Genomic DNA, 23,713 nt, shown 5'->3' with positions numbered 1-23,713 from the left:
CTATAATTTACAAGAGAAAAACGAGTCCTCTGTTTCCTACAAAACCGCTGCAAACTGCCTTCCCCAGGTCCCCACGTTGAAGCCTAATCTCTCCTGTAGCAGGCAGAGGTGGGATGGAAATAAGACCATGGGGAGAGTCCTCACAAATGAGATTAGGGCCCTTGAAAAGACAGGAGAGATCTCTCACTCATGTGAGGATACAGCGATGAGCAGGCCATTACCAGAACCCACATGTGTTGGCACTTTCACCTTGGGCTAAAGCACCCCAATGATGTGTGTGTGTGTGTGTGTGTGTCTCCTATGTATTTATGTACACACATGGGAGTGTTCATGAGTTTATGTGTACATGTGCACACAGGAGCCCAAGGAAGCCAGAAAGCATCAGATCCCTTGGAAAGAGTGACAGACCATTGGGAACCACTGTGTAGATAGTAGGAACCTGCATCCTCTTCACTGCAGTAATCACTCTTGATGACTGAGCCATATCTCCAGTCTATATTTTTGATACAGCATTCAGGCTTTTTAGACTGTACTTTCTTTTTTTCTTTTGTTTTTTTTGTTTGTTTGTTTGTTTTTCGAGACAGGGTTTCTCTGTGTAGCTTTGCGCCTTTCCTGGAACTCATTTGGTAGCCCAAGCTGGCCTCAAACTAACAAAGATCTGCCTGCCTCTGCCTCCTGAGTGCTGGGATTAAAGGCGAGCACCACTACCACCACCGCTCGGCTAGACCGTACTTTCAATGTGTGAGAAAAAAGCTGTAGTACTGCTGGGCAGTGGTGGTGTACACCTTTAATCTCAGCACTCAGGAGGCAGAGCCTGAAGGATCTCTGAGTTCAAGGCCAGCCTGGTCTACAGACAAGATCCAAGACAGGCACCAAAACTACCTGGAGAAACCCTGTCTCGAAAAACCAAACCAAACCAAACCAAACAAACAAACAAAAAAGCTGTAGTACTAAGTTTTTAAAAAAAGCTTTAATGTGGGATTCACAAATAGGTTTTGAATCCCCAGAAATTAGTGCTCACTTTATATACAAACATACATGTACAGTGTTATATTTTAAGGATCCAGCATGACTGCCAATAGCCACTTTGGTTTTAACTGCCATTTTGCCTACCAAATGACCCTGGCATGCATTCCAAACCATATAAACAAAAGTTATTACATGTCAGATGTTGGTCTAGGCTCCAAGGTAGAGTACTTGCCTAACTGCACAGGCCTTGGCCTTGATCTTCAGCACTGTACCACTAAAAATACAGAAAAGAAAAAAGGTCAGCCTGGCATTTTATATTGGCCACTGGTAAGACATCCAGACTCTCTTAACCGACAATTTAGTGTCAGTAGTTTACAAGAAGGCCACACTTGTATAGCTTAGCGTAAGTCCTATTCTTTCTGCGGTGCGGCTGCCAAAGGTGACTATTTTTCTGAACGCTATTTTTTCCCTTTAAATTGTGTTTTTAAACTAATTGGGTTAGGGATGTCGTCCAATGCTTGCCTAGTACAAACAAGGCCCTAGGTTTGATTCCAAGCATAATAAATGAGCTAATTAAAGTCCAAATTATTAGATGTCAGTGACCTTAAACCATCTGAGGGAGTCAGGAAGATGGCTCAGCAAGTTAAAGACACTTGCCACCTAGCCTGATGACCTTAATTCAATCTCCAGATCCCACACTGTAGGAGGAAGAAATGACTTGTAATTCATCCTCTGATCCCAAGTGCAGTGGCATGCCTGGAACAGCATAGACACATTTTTTTCCTCCATCTGTTCCGTAATCCTTTACTACATCATGGTATATATCCTCTAAAAGACTACTCTGAGAAAGCCAAACATGATGGTACAGACCTGAAATCCCAGCTCTTAGGAGCTAAGAGAATCAGCTATCCAATACCACCTACCTAGGTGAGCTTGAGGCCAGAAAGACTAAACAAGATCCCATCTCAAAAATAGTGAGGAAAAAAAAAAAAAAAGACTATAGTCCCATAGTCTCAAAGAATAAAGCTTGCACTATAAGGGACTTTGAACAGATAATTAGTTTGTGTTTTGAGTCAAGGGCTCACTTTATAGCCCAGACTGGCCTCAAACTTGGAATGATCCTCCTGCCTCTACCTCCAGAGTGATGGGATTCTAAGCATGTACCACCGAAGCTGAACTAGATGGCATGTTTCCTCATGGTACACCCACTCTCTCATTTTGGGATATGGAATATATCAGAAGATGCAGACAGTGACTGATAAGACCCAAGTTTACTTAAGGTCAAAGATTGAATGCTTACAGCTAATATTAATGCCATGAAATGGTTTAGGTCCCTGCTGGCAGGCCTCAAAGTTTATTGACACGACACTGGAGATTTCTTAAGTCTTAGTGTCTCAGAGCAGTGGTCCTCAACCTTCCTAATGCCCGACCTTTAAATACAATTCCTCATGTTGTGTCCACAACCATAAAATTATTTTGTAATTTCACTACTGTTATGAATTGTAATATAAATATTTGTGTTTTCTGATGGTCTCAGGTGACCTGTGAAAGGGTTAACACTCGGGTCTCAACCCACAGGTTGAGAACCATTGGTCTGAGAGCCTTAGTACCTCTTGTTTCTCCACAGCTGAGTCCCAGGTTTATGGACAATAGTTTAACAAAATGGTGAAGTATAGAACACATTCATCATACATTGGAACTGGGGTAGGGCAAGGGATGCTACTGCCAACATGGGGGTGCAAAATCAAAATGCATTACCCAACATACAATTGAAACACACAAGAGAAAGCCAGGCAGTGAGTAATAAAGTACAAGCTTGTTTAAGTCTACACTCTACCTTGTTTTCTTTATATATTTGTTTATAGTAACCTTAAGAATGTTGCCAGATGTGGTGATGCATGCCTTTAATCCCAGCACTCAGGAGGCAAAGAGAGGCAGACAGATCTCTGAATTTAGGCCTGCCTGGTACACACAGCAAGTTCCAAGCCAGCTAAGGATACACAGTGAGACCCTGTCTCATGCAAAACAAACTAAATGGGCTGGGGATGTAGTCCAATGCTTGCCTGATATAGACAAGCCCCTGGGTCTGACTCCAAGCACAATAAACAAGCCAATTAACATCCAAATTATTAGATGCCAGTGACCTTAAAACGTGTTGGATCCAGCAAGATGGCTCAGCAAGCTAAAGCACTTGCCACCTAGCCTGCACAATCCAGATTACTTTAGTGGACTAATGGTTAAGCAAACCATGGTCTACAGAATACTAATAGTAAAAGAATGAACTATTGGCCTACCCAACATGGATAGTTCAAATCACGATGCATGTTAAAATACTCAAAAGGTTGCAAATTATGTATTTTTGTAACAACTTCCTTAGCCCCCAGACTCTACCTCTAGCCATCCCAGAACACATTATGTAGACCAGTGTAAATGGATGGTTCCTGAATAACCACTCAGAGGCTTAATTAAAATGATCAGCTGGTAGCTCAGGCTTATTACTAACTAGCTCTTACTCTTAAATTAACCCATATTTCTCATCTATACTTTGCCATGTAGTTCATGGCTTGTTACCTCATTTTTCTACACATCTTGCTTCCTCGGCAGCTAGCTGGCGGCTGCGTGACTCTGCAGCTCTCTTCCCTTCCTTAGTTTGGTTGTCTTACTCATACTTCCTGCCTATCAGCCAATCAGCTTTATTATTAACAATGAGAGCAACACACATTCACAGCATACAGAAGGACATCCCACAGACCAGGATGGCCTTGAACTCAGAAATCCTCCTGCCTCTGCCTCCTGAATGCTGGGATTAAAGGTAGGTACCACTATGCCCAAGTATTATTCTTGAAAATGACAAAATTATAGAAAGGAGAGCACATTAGTGGTTTCCTGCAGTTAAGGTTATGGGGTCAAGCAGTGGTGGCTCACACCTTTAATCCCAGCACTAGGCCAGCCTGGTCTACAATGTGAGTTCTAGGGCAGCCAGGGCTATTCAGAGAAACCTTATCTCAAAAAAAAAAAAAATCAAGAAAACAAACAAGGTTATCGGGGAGGAAAAGTGTGAGTGAAAAGGGGTATGAAGAATCCTTGCGGAGATAAAACTCTCCTACAGAAGTCTTGACTGTAACAGAATCAGTATCTTGGTTCTGATTCTAGTCGCTAATACCAATGACTGTACTGTACCACTGGATGAAACTAGGTAAATTATACACAGGATCTTGTATTATGTCTAATGCTGCATATGCATCGATTGTCTTTAAAGGCTTCATTTTGAAGATTAAACTGTTCTCAAAGTTGAGTTAGCCAGGAGAGAGGAGAGAAAGACTTTCTGAATAGAAAGACAAACTGAAATTGGGTCAGCAAAACTTTAATGCAAGATGTGTGTTAGCCTGAGGAATGAGTGGTCAGCCAAGGCCAATTCTAAAGAGATACTGTTTAAGAACTGGGTACAGTGGTTCACCCCTGCAATCCCAGAAAGGTCACCACGAGTTTTAGACCAGCCTGGTTTACTTACGCTAACAGGGCTCCTTGATGAAATCTCTGAACAAAGAAAGAGACATTGAGGTAACTTCAACCTTTTGTATCCAGAATTAACAGATTGCCAAATTAATTTGCTTTCTTTAAAAACACAGGTTTTTTTTTTTTTAATTTAAGAATATATAAACAGCTGGGCAGTGGTGGTGCATGCCTTTAATCCCAGCACTGGGAGGCAGAGGCAGGCGGATCTCTGTGAGTTCAAGGCCAGGTTGGGCTGTGTGAGATCCAGGACAGGCTCCAAAGCCACACAGAGAAACCCTGTCTCAAAAAACAAAACAACAAAAGAATACATAAACAGAGGCCAGGTGTTGTGACACACACCTTTGATTACAGCACTTAAGAGGCAGGGTCAGGCATTTCTCTGTAAAATCAAAACTAGCCAGGGCTATGTATTGAGACCCTGTCTTAAAAAGGAAAACAAATCCAGGGCTGGCAAGATGGCATATATACATAAGGGCTGCCAAGCATGACGACCTGAGTTCAATCCCTGGAACTCACATGGTAGAAAGACAGAACCAACTCCTGAAAGTTGTCCTCTGACCTCTGGGAACACTATGATATAAAAAAAAGTATAACTAAACAAGGTCTAGGGATATAGCTCGCTCAGGTGTTGGTGTGTTTGCTTAACGTGCAGAAAGGCCCCAAGTTCAATCCCTAGCAAACCACAAACTAGACATGGTGTCCATGCTTGTAATCACAGCACTTAGACAATAAAGGCAGGAAGAAAAGTAGCCAGTGTTCTTAACCACTGATCCATCTCTTCAGTCCCTGGTCTCTCCTGTGCTCACACTGGACCTAGACTTTGTGGATTCAGGTGATGGGAATGTTCACAGCCTAAGTTGATCACGTACAAATGTGTAAAAACATCACATTCTACCCTATAAAAATGAGAAAGGGAAAATTCCCCTCCTGTAGTTCATCATTAATACTGAGTTGAGCTGCAGCATAAATAAAAAATATGTATAGCCAAAATTAGCACTGAGTAAATAAATTACAATAAAGTGGATATTATTTTGGACACAGATCTATAAAGGAATTTATATGTACAAAAACAAATGTGTACAATGTATGGAATATTGTAAAGAGTAAAATATTAATATGCAACATGTTTTAAAAGCTACTGTGACTGTGGTCTTTGAAGAGTTGTAAATTTTAAAGTAAACAAAGAAATAAACATAACACCTTAAAATTTTTAGATACACTATTTTTATTCCAAAGAATAAACTCTGAACAAACTCCACATCACAAATTTGAGAGAAGCCTCTGACTTTCTGCAGACTGAGGTAGGCATCTACACAGCCGCGGGGCTCAGGAACAGTCTGCTGTCCTGTGGACCACTGAGGATGGCAGGCGGTCGAACCCCTGTTCTAGTGAGCTGTTAACCTAAGTTTCCTTCTCATTCCCCAGAGAGCTGCTCAGACTGTTGTCTGTTCTGGGCTTACACCATCTCTTTTGTGACTATGTTTTGTTTAAAAAATCAAATTGCTGCTTCTCATGACCTCTGAGCACAGAAGTATCACTGTGATATTTAAAACACTGATTGACTGTACTTGCTTAAATACTTCAAACTGATTTTGCATTTATCTCTAATGATCAGTAAAGATGAGGGAGTGGGAGGTATAAGATTCTGATATATCAGTATGTTCCCTTTTGGTTTAGGAAGACTTCAGTCACACAGTGGTTTTGTACAGTACACCCCTTCCCAGGTATTAGTAGTAACTCCAAATATTACAGAACTGACATCTGGAAAAGAACGCCAGTAAATAAAACCATTTCAGAAAATCACACTGTCGGTAGCCCACACTGAATTTTTAAACGGTATTTTAAAAGGAAAAAAAAATGTTTTCCAGTCTGGTAACAAGCTCCTACTATTTAACAGCTTTCCAAGTTAGTGATGAGTGGCCATGTTTTTCTATGGTGCATGCCACTCTTACTTGATTTGGAAGTATACACTCAAGATTGATGAAGCCATAGGCGAATCTTCCTTCTTGAGCTTTCTGTTCAGAAGCACCAAAACTGTTCCAGTGAAGGAATAATTATGAAAACTTGACTTCCAAAGAATTCCAGGTTCTCCTCAAACTAGCTTTCATGTCTATCTAAATATCACTAGTTCCATTATATGTTAGGAAATAAAACAAAAATTTTTCATCCACAGGATGAAGATTTCATCTCTGAAACAGGAAGCTGATGACACCCTACCTTGCTTAGAAAATTCCCTACAGATAAGAGGAAAAAGTATGAGAAATTGCATTGATCATGTTATATCTAAGTGCTGTTTTTTGGTATTTTGTTTCTAATGGCAGACAACAGCTCTCTTAAGTCTAAATTAGGAAACAAATTGACATTTCATTCAGAATCTCATTATGTGGCAGCTAATTTGATTAATTTGGGAATGTGACAGATTTTAGCTTTATGTCCTGTTCCTAAATACACACACTGATGCTGACTACGATGACAATGATAATTTCAGATGACAAAGTATCTCTGGGCATCATCTTACACGCTCCTGTCAGCTGCTCACCGGTAAGCAGTGTCAGCTGAAATGAGGATCTCACGCTTAAAAGAATCACAGGCCTTACATTCTGTATCATGACCATCAAAAAACAAGTGAACCTCACTATATAGTTATCTCCTACACATTTCCTCATTCTGCCCAAGACATGATGAATCTGAGTCAAATACTGCCACCTACAAGATAGTATTTGCATTTTCAGGGCAACAGACAACTAATCAAACGTCTTCATTTTGCTGCAAGAGTTAACTCATACTTTGTAAAATATAAACACTGTTCTTACTACCTTCCCAAAGCCCCTAACACCAAGAGAAGTGAAGATCCTGTTTCCTCAAAAATGTGTCAAACTACTAAGTGTTTGCAATATTACTTAGGTTCCTAAAACAAAACAAGTTCCCTTTACAAGCTGCTTTGATGTTTTCTCTTTAGTTGCTTTTATTTACTGTGTGTGTGCACACATAGGAGCCACCGTGCACACGTGAAGGTCAGAGGACAACGTGTAGGGTCTCTTCTCTCCTTCCACTATGTGAGACCCAGGGTTCGAACCTGGGGTGTCAAGTTTGACAGCAAGCACCTTTACCCACAGCCTTGCTTTTGGTTTGAGCAGGACCTTACTCTAAAGCTCAAGTTGACCTGGAACTCATTATATAGCCCAGGCAGAACTTGAACTTGCGGCAATCTCCTACCTCAGCTTCCTGAATGCAGAATTACAAGTATAAAGCCATCACAACTGGCTACAAGTTACTTTAATATTTGTTTCTATAAAAAGGCCAACTCTTGCCGGGCGGTGGTGGCACACGCTTTTAATCCCAGCACTCAGGAGGCAGAGCCAGGCGGATCTCTGTGAGTTCGAGGCCAGTCTGGGTTACCAAGTGAGTTCCAGGAAAGGCGCAAAGCTACACAGAGAAACCCTGTCTCGAAAAACCAAAAAAAAAAAGGCCAACTCTTGGTTAAATGTCACAACTGAATGTCAAAAGTGCCTCCTGGAAATGCACGTTTTTGACTTTGTTAATTCTCCTGCTGATTAAAGTGTTTCATAGACTGAAATATAGTCAAATCATGAAGTTCAGGTTTCTTTCATTTTCAGCTGATCACAAAGAATTAGACAAAAATGAAAAAGCAGAGCTGCTCCAGGTCCACAAAGCTTAGGAAACACGGAGACACTGACTTTTCCCTAGTATCATACAATATTTGACGTTAACAAAAATATTCTCTATTATTGTATGGGTACCCACCGAGGAGGATGATTTGTACATTTAGCAATATTGGACTATGTATCTAATTTAGCTAAGTAATTTGGAGAAAAAGAAACCACAAAATATCCTTTTTCAATTGGTTCCATATTTTTTTACAGACACACAGAATTGAGATAAAGCTGTAGATCACTATAATCTCATCTTAACATTAGAACCTGTATTATGTAAAAATTCCAGTTGTATATTGTTAGGCATTTGTCAAATGATAACCCAAAGCTTTAAGCTTGTAAAATAGTTGGATGATGGATACTGCCATGGATCCTTTTATTGGATTTTTTATATAAGCTCAGATATTCTAGTAAACTAATTTTTCTCATCTAGCTAGTCTTTGGGTTATCACTTCTCGGTACATAATAGAGATGTAGATAAGCAACAAAAAGATAACAAAGAAGTCATCTAGAAAGCCCAGAATTCCAAACAAGGCTTCAGGTACAAAATCTAGAGGCGATATTAGATAGAAAAAAGCTCCCATTAAACAAAGCATTATCCTAATTCGGAACATCCAGAAGAGACCCCCAACTGAAAACACTTCCCTGAATGCATGTCTCAGCAAGGTGGGGAGATCCATGATTCTTTCCATAATCTGAAGGAGGAAAAACAAGTACTACGATTTAACATCTAATATATCAAATTAAAAAGTAATAAAATTTTTGTACAATGTACAAATTCAGCTAAGATGAATTAAGGTGTTCCGCACACTTAATACCAGACCTTCCAATTATGCATTTTACTTAAAAATAGTTTAGTTAGTAGATTCTTACAAAACAGGTTTTATTATAGACAACTAAAAAATAATAAAGTACCAAAATCCTTAAAATGTGGGATATAGATTGAGTACATGCTATCTGAAAGTCTGATACTTTATATGCTACATAATTTTGATGTGTTCTGAAAGATAAAAGGCTATAAAGTCTAAAACTGGAGGCAAAAGGTTTTGGATTTCAGAATGTCAAATTTATGATTTTACGATTTTCAGATCTGGGAGGCTCTATTTGTAAAAGTCCATGCAAATACTCTGAAATATCTGAAAACTCGGATAAGTGGTTCTAAGTCTAAACTCATGCCAAACTCAAGCTATCAGTAATCTGACTTAACAAGAAACCACAGGCAGGAACGGTAGTTGACACTGTAATTCCCAGCATCAGGAGGTGGGGAAGCAGGAGAATCAACAATAGCTCAAACACCAGCCTAGGCTGCAGAATGAGACCCTGTCTCAAAAAAAGAAAACTTATTATATAGGCTTATAGTCTGAGATTTGTTCCCAAGTGCCAGATGTACTATCAAGATGTATCTGGGCTGGATTCAAAAGCAATCAATTATCAGATGAGGTGACCTTGGGTTACAACTTTCTAACACACTAGACACTAGACATAATTTAACAATAATTGAGTATTTAATTTCAGAAGAATTACTAAAGATGTTGTACAGAAAAGGCCTTTGTAATAATAAATAAGCAATACAAGGCCAAACTATATACAGTTCTGTAACACTGGGGATTGAACCCAAGGCCTTGGTAGGCCTTTGTAATAATAAGTAAGTAATAAAAGGCCAGACTATACACAGTTCTGTAACACTGGGGATTGAACCGAGGGCCTTGATAAGCAAGTGTTCTACTCTGAGTTATATCCCTAGATCTCTTTTTAACGTTTTATTCAGGGAGCATCTCATCAAGTTGCTAAGGCTCACCTTGAATTTGGGATCCTCCTGCCTCAGCCTCCCAAATATCTGGGATTACGCGTCTGCTCCACAAGGCCTGGATAAGTACTTTACATTAAAAACACACGAAGGTGCGTGTGCACACATATGCAGGGCAGAGGTGTCCCTAGAGGATATGTGTAGAACAAATAAAATAACGTGGGGCTGGAGAGACGGCTCAGAGGTTAGGAGCACTTATTACCATTGTGGAGGACCTAGGTTCAGTAACCAACACCCGCACTGGGTGGCTCACAATCACCATTCCAGTTCCAGGGTACTAATGTCCTCTTAGGCCTCCACGGACACCTACATGCATGTGGTGCACATACACACATGCAAGCACGCATACATATACAAAAATACAACTTTTTTAATGCTAGGTCAAAACCAGGAAAGGAATGAGCATGGTGGCACATGCTTTTAATCCCAGCACTTGAGAGGCAGAGGCAAGTAGACCTGTGTGATTTCAAGGCCAGACTAGATATATATATATCAAGTTCCAGACAAGCCAGGGCTACATAGTGAGGCTCTGTCTCAAAAATAAACACTCTAACTCAGGGACTGGCAATGATGGTTGAAACTTGGTCCAAAACGCATAAGACTTTGTATCGTCTAAGAGTGGTTGTAAATCTGACTTTACAAAAAGAAGTATAAAGGCTCTCTGACTTTGCACCTGCTACACCATTACTTACAGATCTAGGCTGCCCTGAGAATCTCCGGTTATAATCATTAACATCTTGACGCAATCTTACAACATCCTGAGATTGATCATCTTCACCAAATACTGTTAGGAGGAGAGTTACCTGCGTATTACAGGAAAAAGCTGTTACACCTTCTGCACCATTATTATTACTTTTTCACTTTGTGTTGTTCAAGAGAATGAGAAAAGCTTCTGAATGTGTATTTCATTCATTCCTTTGAATAAAGGCAACATGGGGAACAAGTAAATAATTACTGCCTTACCGTAAAGTGTAATACAAAATGTAAATTTTAATTCCTCCATGATAAAATGAGTTCCACATCTAAACACTTACTCTAACACTAATTTTCCCACCCATATCAGGGGCTAAAACTCATAGTTCTCTGGAAAACATACACTTGGAGATAAAAGGGTGATAGGAAAACCTTCAGTAACAAAGTTAAAAATATTAAAAAAAATATAAATATAAACCTATCATTTTCAGAGAAAAGATTAGGCATTTCTGAATGACTCATTTTTAACTCACATTCGACATATTTTTGAGCACTCTTATAATACAGAAATTACAGTACTGTATGGCCTGACTCTAAAACACCAATTCCTTTTGTAATAAGCAGATATAAGTGTTGGTACTACCATTAACAAAGATTAGTTTTGCTACTTTCATGGCCAAGGTAGAGACAGCAGACTGTTGCCTCAGGACAATACAGGGACCTTGAAAAGTAAGTATAGTTAAGAACATAACAATATGTAAAGAATAATCACTGAAATATAATGAGATAAAATGGAAGGGACTCAAAACAGGTTTAGTGGGCTGGAGAGATGGATCATTGAGTAAGAGCTGGCTACTCTTCCAGAGGTCCTGAGTTCAATTCCCAGCAACTACATGGTGGCTTACAACCATCTATGATGGGATCTAATGCCCTCTTCTGACTTACAAGATGTACATGTAGACAGTGCACTCATATACATAGTATATAAATAAATAAATCTTTTTTTTTTTTTTTAAAGAATAGGCTTAGTTTTGAATCATTCTAGATGTTTTTTGTTTTGTTTTTTTTTTTTTGGTTTTTCGAGATAGGGTTTCTCTGTGTAGCTTTGCGCCTCTCCTGGAACTCACTTGGTAGCCCAGACTGGCCTCGAACTCACAGAGATCCGCCTGGCTCTGCCTCCTGAGTGCTGGGATTAAAGGCGTGCGCCACCACCGCCCGGCTCTAGATGTTTTTATCCTTCCTCAGGTTAAGAAAACCACTGATCGGATATTTTCCAAACAGTTAAATGAAGGAGTGACCGAATGGTATGAACAGCAGACACAGTCATCCATTCCTTCACGGATTTGTTAGTAAAAATGTAGTCTCTGTTATAAAGCAATAATTTTAAGTCTCTAGCATGACTAACCCTTAAATGTCAAGATATGTAACCCTTAAAAATCAAATCTTAGAGATTTAACCCTCAGGGTGTTTTCCTTCTTGCAAATGTTCTTTTCTAAAAGCCTGAATTGTTTTTTTTTTTAAAAATGCAGTCTTGTCAGGAGTGATAGCACATGCTTTATATCCCAGCACTCGGGAGGCAGAGGCAGGCAGATCTCTGTGAGTTCAAGGCCATCCTGATCTACATAGTGAGTTCTAGGACAGCCAGGGCTGCACAGTGAGACCCTGTCTCAAAACGAATGAATGAATGTAGTCCTTCAGTAAATATTAACTGAGCATCTCCTGTGAGCTAGGCACTGTGTTAGTGCTATGCACGCATGGGAAAAAAGAGGACACAGCTTCACCATGAATGACCTCAACATTTACAAGAGAATCAGGGAGGCCAGCCTGTTACACCGCCTGTTACGTGGTATTGCAGGTGGTTTTACAACAAAAATAAACTTTTCCCTGGGATGTCCAATAAACCTGAAGAATAAAAAAAAATCCTTGAAATCCTGGTGGGAGTGTTTGAAGTTCACGTACAGAGAGGAGTGATAAGTGTACTCTAGTCGGGGACAGGAGCCTGCATCTCATTTCCACAGCCTTTTTCTGGTGAAGAAGAGGCACGGCAGCACTTCCTGTCTTGCCTGCAGGTTGAAGGACTAGGGTTATGGAAGCAATGGCTATCCAACAAGACAGCTTCATCACCTTACTAGTCCTTACTCAGTTTTCAGTGCAGCACGCCCACACTCTAGGAAGGCCATGGGTGAAGTCAAAAAGAGGGGCAGAACAGTGGGTGGTGCTTTGAATAGGCATGGCTCCCACAGACTCAGAGATTTGAATGCTTGGTCATTCAGGAGTGACACTACTTGATAGGGGTTGGGGGCGTGGCCTTGTTGGAGGAAGTGTGTCACTGAGGGTGGGCTTTGGGGTTTTAAATGTCAAGTCATGCCCAGTCTCTCCGGCTGCCTTTGAATGTGGATGTAGAACTCTCAGCTACCTCTCCAGCACCATGTCTACCTGCGTGCTGCCATGCTTCCTGCCATGATGACAAACCTCTCAACTGTAAGTAAGTCCCAATTAAATGTTGTCCTTTATAAGAGTTGCTGTGCTCATAGTGTCTCTTCACAGCAAAAGAACACTGGCTAAGACATGGTGGAACTCAGTTCAAGATATACTATCTGGCCTCCATGTTTCCGGCAAAAGGTAAGAGCTACTGATTGTCTATGTCACATATCAAATTAGCCGCAGAAACAATGTGACGGGGGGGGGGGGGGGGGGGTCAACTTTAGTTCTAACCATGTGAGAAAAAGGAAAAAGTGAATGAAGTCAAGTTTGCGACTACAGAAATAAAAAGGAAACAAGAAGAAAATCTGGCTCTCCTGCGCTAACAGTAATGGGAAAATGATAGCTAGAACAAAGGATATGCACATTGTACGAATACCTGTGCAGTTTCATTACTAAAGTTCAAAGAAAATGGCACACATTAAATATTTTTAAAAGGAAGAACATATTTTTCCAAAAGAGAACAGTATGCAGGAGATATCATGCTGCCATGTGATTATCTGGTTCATTTATTCCTTTGCTGGTCATATAACAAAGGCTTAGGAATTGGGGCAAACTCATTTATCACTTGCTTTTCATCACTAAAACTATAGGATTTCAAATATAATTCCTTTCTTTATGATACCATAATGATTTTTAATGTATTTTTTTAAAAATTAGTGAAGTCACAGACACAGTAAAAATATAGTTTGGCTGAAAATGTAGCTCAATTTAAATTTTAAAACTGCTAATATTGGGCAGGAGAGATGGCTCAGTGGTTAAGAAAGCTTAGCTCCTGCAGATGGGTTCAGTTCTCAACACCAATATGGTAGCTCATAGTCACTATAACTTCAGTTTGAGAGGATCCAATACCTTCTTCTGACCTCTATGGGCTCTTGCACACACAGGCTGCACATACAGACACTCAGGCAAATACACATAAAATAAAACACTTTAAAACAAAAAAACCTGCTAATATTTATGAAATGAATAACATAAGTGATGCTTTATATAGAGAGAAGAACACTACCGTTTGTCTACAGATTGGACAACTGATTGCACCGAGCCAGGACCCATATCGCCAATATGCAATTATGCAGGAACCTAGTGGAATAAGAAAATATCAACATTGAAGCTTTCAAGTCCATATATGCTAGTCAAGTTTCAACTACTTAACAGCATTACCTTCCTTAAAACATTGTTTTGGTACACTGTTCATCTACATTGTTTATTAAATATTCCTAGAAAAAAATTTTATTTCATCCAACCAAATCTTCAGGTAAATTAAAATCTGGCAATCATTTCCCACTATTAAAAAACATTTTTATTTCAGCTACTAATTAAGCAACAGACATTTTTATACAATAAAAAGCAAATATTAACCCCCTCAGTTACTGAGGCCTCATAGAAAATAGTTTCCTATGTATAATAATCATGTTATTACATATGATAAACTGTCGGATACTTTTTGTTCCAAATTTGATGTAGCTGAAAAATACTTTTTTTTAGGAGTTCACTGAACCAGCAGGGTGTTGTGACACATACCTATAATCCCAGTACTTGGGAAGCACAGATAGCTGGATTTCAAGTTAGAGGCCACATGGGGCTACCCAGTGAAATCTTGTCTCAACAATAACAAGGGTTTAGAAAGCCAAATTAAGTGAGATGTGGTGGCTATAATCCCTTCACTTACAAGGCTGAGGTGAGAGGGTCAGGAGTTTCAGATCAACTTCAACTACACAGCAAGTTCAAGACCAGCCTAGGCTACATGAAACCTTCCCTCCCTGCCACTCCAAAAAGTGAAAACCAAATCACTGAAATACTAGGCTTCCTTGATAAAATGTATATCCTAGTTCAATATTTGAAGTTCTTTCTGTACTAGGTGATATTCATGAGGATGGGGGAGATGGCTTAATTAGTAAAGTCTTTGCTGTACAAGCATAAGGACCTCAGTTGGCTCCCAAGAGCCAATGTAAAATATTTGGACATTGTGGCATACACATGGGATCCCAGTACTGGGGAGGCAACGACAGGTGGATCCCTGGGGTTCACTGGCCAACCAGGCTAGCCTACCTAGTAAGCTCCATGACAGTAAGAGGACCAGCTCTCACCTCAAAAGAGAGAAAAGGTCAGGCCTGGGGAGGTGGCTGAGTATGTAAAATCAGAGTAAGTATGACAACTCTGATCCCAGTACTCACGTTCACTTTACATCACTGTTTAAATCCAGGCTCTGCAGTCTGTGCCTGAGATGCCAAAGCAGAAAAGGTGGCCATATGAACATTCCTGAGCCTTGCTGGCCAGCCAGCCTAGCCAAACGAGCACGCTCCAGGTTGAGTGAGAGTCTCTATCTCAAGAATAAGGTAGAGAGTGACTGAGGAAGACACCACCACATGCATGCACACCCATCCACCTCCACACCTCCACACACAAACGGAAAAGAAGACAGTATCCTGAGGACCAACACCTGAGGTTAACATGGGCCTCCACAAGCACTCCCACACTCATATGTATACTCATATGAGCACACACACACACACACACACACACACACACACACACACACACAAAGATATTCATGGGCAACAAAACAACCAAAGATGGCAACCCTGCCTCAAAGAAGACCTCAAAAGTTGGTAAAGGCACTCAGTAAATAAACACTTAACTTCAACCCAGTAACATGAGGATTTTTACTGTCTGATGCTTTTTAAAAAAAAGGCCAAACAGAAGGCTTCATGTATGCTAGGCTAGTACTCTACTAACTGAGCTACATTCCCAGCCCATGTTCCTTACTCTGACCTCTCTAAGTCAGAATTTAGAAGAAGCAATAGCAATCCAATTGTGGAAAACAAAGTGACATACTCAAATCAGAAGATAGCTAGTCTTCACCTGTGCAATGTGAAATGAAAAGGAGTAGATCTGTGCAGAGCAACCCGAGTCCAGCACTGGAACTGAACTTTGTAGGATAGCTAAGGTTTATTCAGGCAGAAAACAGAAGACAAGACACTTGTGTTCTTTATACACAAGAGTTAAAGCAGAAAGGAAGGGTTTGTGAGAATACTGGAGAGCAACCACTTGCATTAGCAGAAGCTGACCAAATTAGGGAACAGCCAATTTACCAACTTCAAGAGGAATTTAAAAGCTAACCTATCATCTCACACCTATACCTTCATGGAGCTCTGTGTTAATTACAAAGTTTATTAAGTACTTCAGGCATTCTAATTTCACACAAAACCCATAGGAAAGCAAAACTTGTGGCTACAGAGATAGCTCAGTTGCTGAAGGGCTCGTCCCCAGCATCCATGGGAAACAAAGGAAGACCAGGAAGTCAGGGAGCTACATTACATTAGTCCCCGAGTTTGGCTCTGCAGCGTCAACGTAAAAACCAGGTACAGTGGCCAGGTTTGTAACCCCAGCATGAGAGAGAGATCATCGGGGCTTGTTGGCCAGCTAGTCTAACCTAATCACTGCACTCCGGGTTGGGGGAGGGACTGTATAAACTAAGAGAATTGGTAGCACAGACCTTTAATCTTAGCACACTAGGGTGGCGACTGAGGAAAGTGGATCTCTATGAATTTGAAGCCAGACTGGTCTACAAAGTGAGTTCCAGGAGAGTCAAAGCTACATTAATTGAGAGACCCTGTCTCAAAAAACAAACAAACAAACAAACACCACCAACAACAACAACAAAATAAGACTGGCAACAATACCAGCACCAATCTCTGGCCTCAACACATACATGTGTGAGTATGTGTATACACACACACACAGGCACACACATATGTCTGTGTACACAAATACATGAACCTGTACACATACAAATATGTACACAGGTGCATATATACACAAAAAGAAAACAGAAATTAATCTATTAGTGATATTATTTTCATCTGATACCATGTCTTAGCTTTATCTATGACCTTTTCACCCCAAAATTCAACCTACTTTGAAAGACATTACACTCATTTAATCTCGAGTATCTTTTCCTGAAACTAGGGTGTGGGTGTCCTTATTTTGCCAATTATGTAACACCATTTGGCTTCACTGAAAAACTATGAGTCAGCAGATTAAATGCTTCAGTTCATTTGCTATTAGATGTTTGATTTTTTTTTATTCACATTTCTCCTTCCACAGAAAAAGATACTTAAGTATCATATGGTGCAAGAAATGATTGAACTTTCATCTGGGTCACAATCTCTCTGAATCTACTTAATTGCAAAATGAGAACAAAATCTCAGAGGCCTGACAGAGTAAAATAATGTAGATTATAGATGCCAATAAGATGATTCTGTTGCTGTTACTATTCTAATTTACTGCAGTGGAGCAGAGGTGTTCTGCTACATAAAAGAATTACTGACCTAAGAGCTCTTGACACACGTGGTATTAATGTACTTGAACTACTGTTCAAAGAATTTTGAGAAATTGCATAACAAGTTTTTTACTTTTGAATTTACTAAACAAATGTGTGTAACATGGCTCAGCTGGAGGAGTGGTAGCTTAGCATGCACAAGGCCTTGGGTTATCAATCCCCCTCAGCACAGAAACTAGGCATGGAAGTACATGCCTGAAATCTCAGCACCTGGGAGGTAATGCAGATCAGAAGTTCACGGTCATCCTGGGCTACACAGCACATTTGAGGCCAATCTAGGATCCACGAGACTCAGCTCAAAAGAAAACCATACCTAACAAGTAGAGCAGGATATCAGAAGCAATCTACCCTATTACCTCAGACCCAGAGGTAAAAGCAAGAACACAATACAGCCATCTTTCAATTGCCAGGATTATCCACTCAGTGAATCGGCTACGCCTGAGTTGGCAAATAAGTTCATTTTGCCTGCCAAGCCTCACAGACTGCTAACACCTGCCGGGAGGGTGATCAAGGTCCTGTCTAGATTCAGAAGGCAGGTCAGGTGGATCAGGAATACCTACCACAGGTCTGAGAGCAGCAAGCTGTCTCTCCTGATGGCCATTAGCTTCCCTCCCGCAGCTGATCCTTCTTATCCTGCTACTCTTCAGCATTCCCAAGACAGTTAAAAGACTGACACTGGGCCGGACAAGAGGCGACAGTCCACAGAGCACTTGCTCTCTAAGCTTGAGGACCTGAGTTCAGACCCCTAGAACCCATGCAAGGCTGGATGCAGTGGCACATGTCTGTAATCTCGGTGCTCTAGAGATGGGATGTGGAGACGGGAGAACAGGCAGAAGCCTGGAGGCCAGCTAGCTTGGCATATGCAGAAGTGAACAAGAAACCCTCTCTCAAGGTAGAAAGGCAAGGACTCACTGGGATTTGTCCTTTAACGTCTCTACACACACCAGGACACCTGAACTGATGCACACAAACACAGAAAGTCTTAAACCAAAACAAAGAAAAGCTGAAAGATCCTGAGTAGAGCTCAGAGAAGGGCTGGGCAAAGTTCCTGAGAGAACTGTCCTCCCTTGGCAAAGGTGAATAATACATTCCAGCTGGGCGGTGGTGGCGCACGCCTTTAATCCCAGCACTGGGGAGGCAGAGGCCGGCGGATCTCTGTGAGTTCGAGGCCAGCCTGGGCTACCAAGTGAGTTCCAGGAAAGGCGCCAGAGCTACACAGAGAAACCCTGTCTCGGAAAAAAAAAAAGAAAAAGAATAATATATTCCACAGATAATTCAGTGTTTTAGCATGTGCTAGGGACTTGAGCTAAAACCCTTAGTGAAGTAGGGCAAGGTGGTGCACACCTGTATCCCAACCTTTTGGAGGTTGAGGTAGAAATGCCAGTTGGTTCAGTGCCTGGCTGGTGTACAAAGCAATATATTGTCTCAAAAAAAAAAAAAAAAATCCAAACTAAAACCACAGCTGGGTCTGGGGGCATATGCTTTTAGTCCCAGTATTTAGAAGGCAGAGGGAGGTGAATCTCTGGGTTTGAAGCAAGTCCGGTCACATAGCAAGTTCTAGGCCAGCCAGGGCTACAAGATTTAAGAACAAAATCTTGGGGAGTTTGAAATGAACAGCTGAAGGAACACAGAACTAGATTCAGTATAATAAGCACAATGTATGGAAAACTGCACTGCATGGTAGGGATTTCAAATATTCCTATCAAACACAGCAATATCAATAATAAAACGGTAAGACTTCTACGATGACGTCAAACAAAAGACACAAAAGGGAGGATACTAATAAAGGACCAGGGTATGCTACAGTGTAGTCTTTAAGTAAAAATTCAGAGCATACGGGAATAATCAAGATCTACCTTAATTATATATACTGTATATATTGTATATAGACTGCTTCTAATATCCTCCTCGGACATTTTTATGTAGTGTCTGCAGGTTCAAAGGGTAAAACATAAAAACACTGTTATTCAACTTACAACTAACAGAAAGGAATACTACTATTGAAAAATAGGCCTAATGACTGGACATCTCTAACTTGGGGGCAGCTCTTAGAGTGTTCATCTTCTGTAAGCCACCGGTCAAAGCAGAATTCAGCGCAGAGCTTAAAGACAGATCTAGGTTGTTTGATGGCTGGGTTACCCATTACAGAATTTCTTGCCTTCTCTCAGCCTCAGTTTCTGATTTGTGGTCTGGATGAGATTAAGTGTATTATGCTTCCGGTCCACAGTGGGCACCTCCCAACCTTGTGTGGACATAATAAGAAATTAATGATATCTTGATACTCTCTATGAAGTCTTCTGGGAACACCTCTCATTGATAATGAATGTGAAAATACTCCCTCTTTATGTGTTCTAGGTTTCTCATTCTCTATCTCCAACTCCTTAAGGTCACACAGAAAGAATAAAGACAGGCAGTAGAGGTTTGTGGCTTAGTTCTTGAGCGAACAATCTTGCCATGGCAAGTTTGAATAACAAATAAAATTGACAAAACTTGAAGGAGGACTCAGTGGACCCATGGTGTTACTAGGAAACTTGAACTATTCTTCCAAGAAACACAGTGCTCATGATATAGAAGCTTAATGAGTTTTGCTTTTTTTTTCCTAAAGCTTGGAACCCAAGTGCTAATGCACTAAATAGAAAATAATGATTTAGCACCTGTCTGTCTGTGTGTATACTATCACACATGCATGGGTATATACTTTTTTTTTCTCATGTGTCGTCTTTCTTTCTAACTGTTGCTGCCGTTTAAGCCATGTCTGTCCTAATCAGCCACTGCAACTCCACTGCTGCAGCAGTTCGACTGCAAAGGCCGCAGCCTGAGGGGATTCTAGTCCCTCAGGCACTGACTCTTTCAAAGCTTCCTAGGGAATTTATCTAGATCTCTGTCCCTCTAAAGAACTCAAGATTCAAAGGTTAGGGGAGAATTCTGCTCCTCAGAGAGGCTGAATGGCAAGTCACTCCTCCTCTCCTTGCTCAAATCTCCCAAAAAAACCCTTGTCCTTCTCCCAGCCCCCACTTAAAAGCCCCTCTCCCCCTGGCTCCTCCCTACCACTTCCTGTCAGCTAGTTGCTGACGCAGCCTTCTGACCGCAGGTGAATTTTATTTAATCAAACAAATATAACACATTTTTTGCATCATTAAACAAATTCCAGAGCATAAACAAAAGTAACACACCTTAAATAATATTCTACCACACTCATGTAACTCAAGCTGGTCTTGAACTTGCTCTCTAGCTGAGGATGACTTTGACTTCTGATCCTCCTTCCTCCACTGAGTACTAGGATTCAGGCATGCACCACCACGCCTGGTTTATACAGTCCTAGGGATCAAGTGCGTGACATGCAGGCACTCTACCAACTGGTCTGCATCCTCAGACCTTAGTACATTTACCATCTAAATAATATACTATCATTTGGATAGCAACTATAGCAGAACATCAGAAGCAACCTACTTTTCTCAGGAAATAGAAGATGTGATAAAAAGAAAACTATCAATCCAGCCTATAGGTCTTGGCTAGTCACTTTAACGAAGTATGATATTGTTTGCTTACCACAAAAAAGATGTCCACAGTTTGTTTCAACAGGAAAGGAGGCCTGATGTAAGCAGATTGGACAGTACATTTCAGTGTAGAATTGCTGTCGAGCAGGAGCAGGGACATCCTGGTGAGAGAACACAGACACACCTCTCAGAACAGAAATTACACATACACAATAGTTTAAGGTCTTGCAAGACTGAGAAGCTTACAAAGTTACATTGTTTTATGTAAATTACTTGGCCTCCACGTTCCTTCCTAAACACAATTTGAAAACAAAATATAGATTAACTCAAAGTTTGTCTTTTACTTTATTACAATGCATACGTTATTTTGAGTTCCACAAGCTCATATATAAACTAGAGAATAAGAAACACCAGGCTTCATAGCAGAATCGTCATCAAAAGACCAGAGACTTCATCCAGCAACTGATGGGAACAGATGCAGAGTCCCACAGCCAAATATTAGTTGGAGCTCGGGGAGTCCTGAGGAGGAGGGGAGGAACGACAGTATGAACCAGAGGGGTCAGGGACACCACAAGAGCACAGCCCATAGAATCAACGGACCAGACTCAGTTTGCAGAGACCAGCGAAGGGGTCTGATGTAGGTCCTCTGCATAGATGCTACGGCTGAGTATCTTGGTGTTCTTGTGGGTTCCTAACAGTGGGAGCAGGGGGCTGTCTCTGACTCTTTTCCTCCTACTGGGTTGCCTCCTCCAGCCTGGCCTTACCGTAGCTTGTTATGTCATTATGTTAGGTTGATGTCCCGGGAGGCCTGCTCTTCTCTGAGGGGAGGTGGAGGTACGGTGGGGGACAGATCTGGGGGAGGGGAGGGATGGAAAACTATAGCCAGGATGTAATATATGAGAGAATAAAAAATAAAAATAAATTTAAAAAATAAGAAAAATGAAAGAAACATCAGGCTTCAGTGTAACTCAGTGGGAGAGCACCCACTTAGCATGCATGAGGCCCTCAATACCACCAAAAGAGAAATATCAAACTATTATTCTTAGTACTCATTAAAATTTTTTTTGAGACAGCGTTTTGCTATGTAGCCTTGGCAGACCTGGAATTTACAGCAGTTCTACCCCAGCTTCTCAAACGCTGCGATTGCAGGTCTGTGTCTGGCTTTGTTTACCACAGCCTTTTCACTTAACAGCTGCCCTCTGATAAGTGTTGCATGTCTGCTCTACCTTCTACAAGAACAGAATTAAACTTCCGCTGAAGACTCGCTAATGTTAGAGGTAGAAAAAAATGAACACTATTGGTAATTAACTTGGTCCTTCACAAAGTCGTGCTAGTAAATGTTAATATGCTTTTCGGTGTACATGTTTGCAATCCCAAAAGCAAGGATGTGGAGGCAGGAAGAGAAGAAGTCCAAGTTACCCAAGTGACCCTACCTACCAAGTTCCAGCCTTGGGCTACATGAGACTTTGTCTCACAACACCCCAAACCAATCAAATACAGACACATATGCATATTCCTTGGTCTCACCACCGCTGTGATCAGATAGCAGTGTTGAGAGAAATGACTTGTACAAGAGCACACATCAAATATCATTCTGAATTATAAGTGCCACGAGGGCAAAGACTCCACTGACAGGATTGATTGTAGTCCTAAGGACCTGGAAACTCTCCAGCACCAACCCGAAGTGTACAGCTTCATCAAGGGACTGGAGAGCTGGCTCAGCAGTTAAGGGCATGAACTGTTCTTACAGTATCTATGTTCGGTTCCGAGAACCCACATGATGGCTCACAGCCATCTGTAATCAAGTTCCAGAGGATCAACACCCTCTGCTGAATTCCATGGCAACAGGCACACACATGTTGCACATGCACACATGAGGCATAACATTTATATACATACAATAAATAGGTATTAAAATTTTTTTAAATAAAACAATTATCACAAAAAATCAAATTTAGTAAATATAAACTTAACTACAAATTGAATTAAAGAACTTTGATACAATGTTAAGAAATTATAATTAAACTTTCATATTTCTTAAGACAGCACCAATATAACCCAAGGTGGTATAGTCACAGCAGTCTTAATGTTACAAAAAGAAAATATTAAAATATTTAAATATTAAAATAAAATAATTCTACCTTTCTTTTTTTTTTTTTTTTTAAAGAATGTCCTGCCCTTTTCTGAACAGAAACAAAGGAAGAGCAGATGGGGGTCAGAGTGGAGATGGGGGGGATGGGAGGAGAGGAGGGGAAACTGTGGTCAGGATGTAAGATAAATGAAAAAATTTAATTAAAAAAATGCCGGGCGGTGGTGGCGCACGCCTTTAATCCCAGCACTCGGGAGGCAGAGCCAGGCGGATCTCTGTGAGTTCGAGGCCAGCCTGGACTACCAAGTGAGTTCCAGGAAAGGCGCAAAGCTACACAGAGAAACCCTGTCTCGAAAAACCAAAAAAAAAAATGTATCATTTAAAGAAAAGGAAGAATCTAACAACAAAAGCCAAATATGGTAGCTCATACCTGTAATCCCAGGATTAGGGAGGCAGAGGCAAGTATGTCTCTATGAGTTTGAGGGCAGCTTGGTCTACACAGCAAGTTCTAGGCTAGCCAGGACCCTGTGATTCTGTCTCAAACAAACAAACAAACAAACAAACAAACAAAAGTTTCTACTTCATTTCAGTCAAGGCCAATCTTATTTCTACACAAACAACAAATACAAAAATTATTCTCTT

At 40.7% G+C, this 23,713-nt stretch overlaps 1 protein-coding gene across 4 annotated transcripts in view; it reads right to left on the bottom strand.

Moving 5' to 3' along the window:
• Nucleotides 1-951: 951 nt before the first annotated feature.
• Rnf170 (ring finger protein 170) overlaps nucleotides 952-23,713 on the bottom strand; it is a 31,709-nt gene continuing 8,947 nt past the window's right edge. For all 4 annotated transcript variants that reach the window (XM_052751915.1, XM_052751912.1, XM_052751914.1 and 1 more), the window contains 4 exons: nucleotides 21,035-21,143; nucleotides 14,150-14,223; nucleotides 10,659-10,769; nucleotides 952-8,854 (listed from right to left, as the gene is read on the bottom strand). In XM_052751915.1, the coding sequence (XP_052607875.1) occupies nucleotides 8,585-8,854; nucleotides 10,659-10,769; nucleotides 14,150-14,223; nucleotides 21,035-21,143 (564 nt within the window). In that variant the 3' untranslated portion in view covers nucleotides 952-8,584. The remainder of the gene's footprint in view (nucleotides 8,855-10,658; nucleotides 10,770-14,149; nucleotides 14,224-21,034; nucleotides 21,144-23,713) is intronic.

Source organism: Peromyscus californicus, unplaced genomic scaffold (genome assembly GCF_007827085.1).
Source record: "Peromyscus californicus insignis strain IS unplaced genomic scaffold, ASM782708v3 Scaffold_23__1_contigs__length_62951481, whole genome shotgun sequence".
NCBI lineage: Eukaryota > Metazoa > Chordata > Mammalia > Rodentia > Cricetidae > Peromyscus > Peromyscus californicus.
The sequence above is the reverse complement of the archived record's forward strand: the minus strand, read 5'-3'. Positions and strand labels throughout refer to the sequence as shown.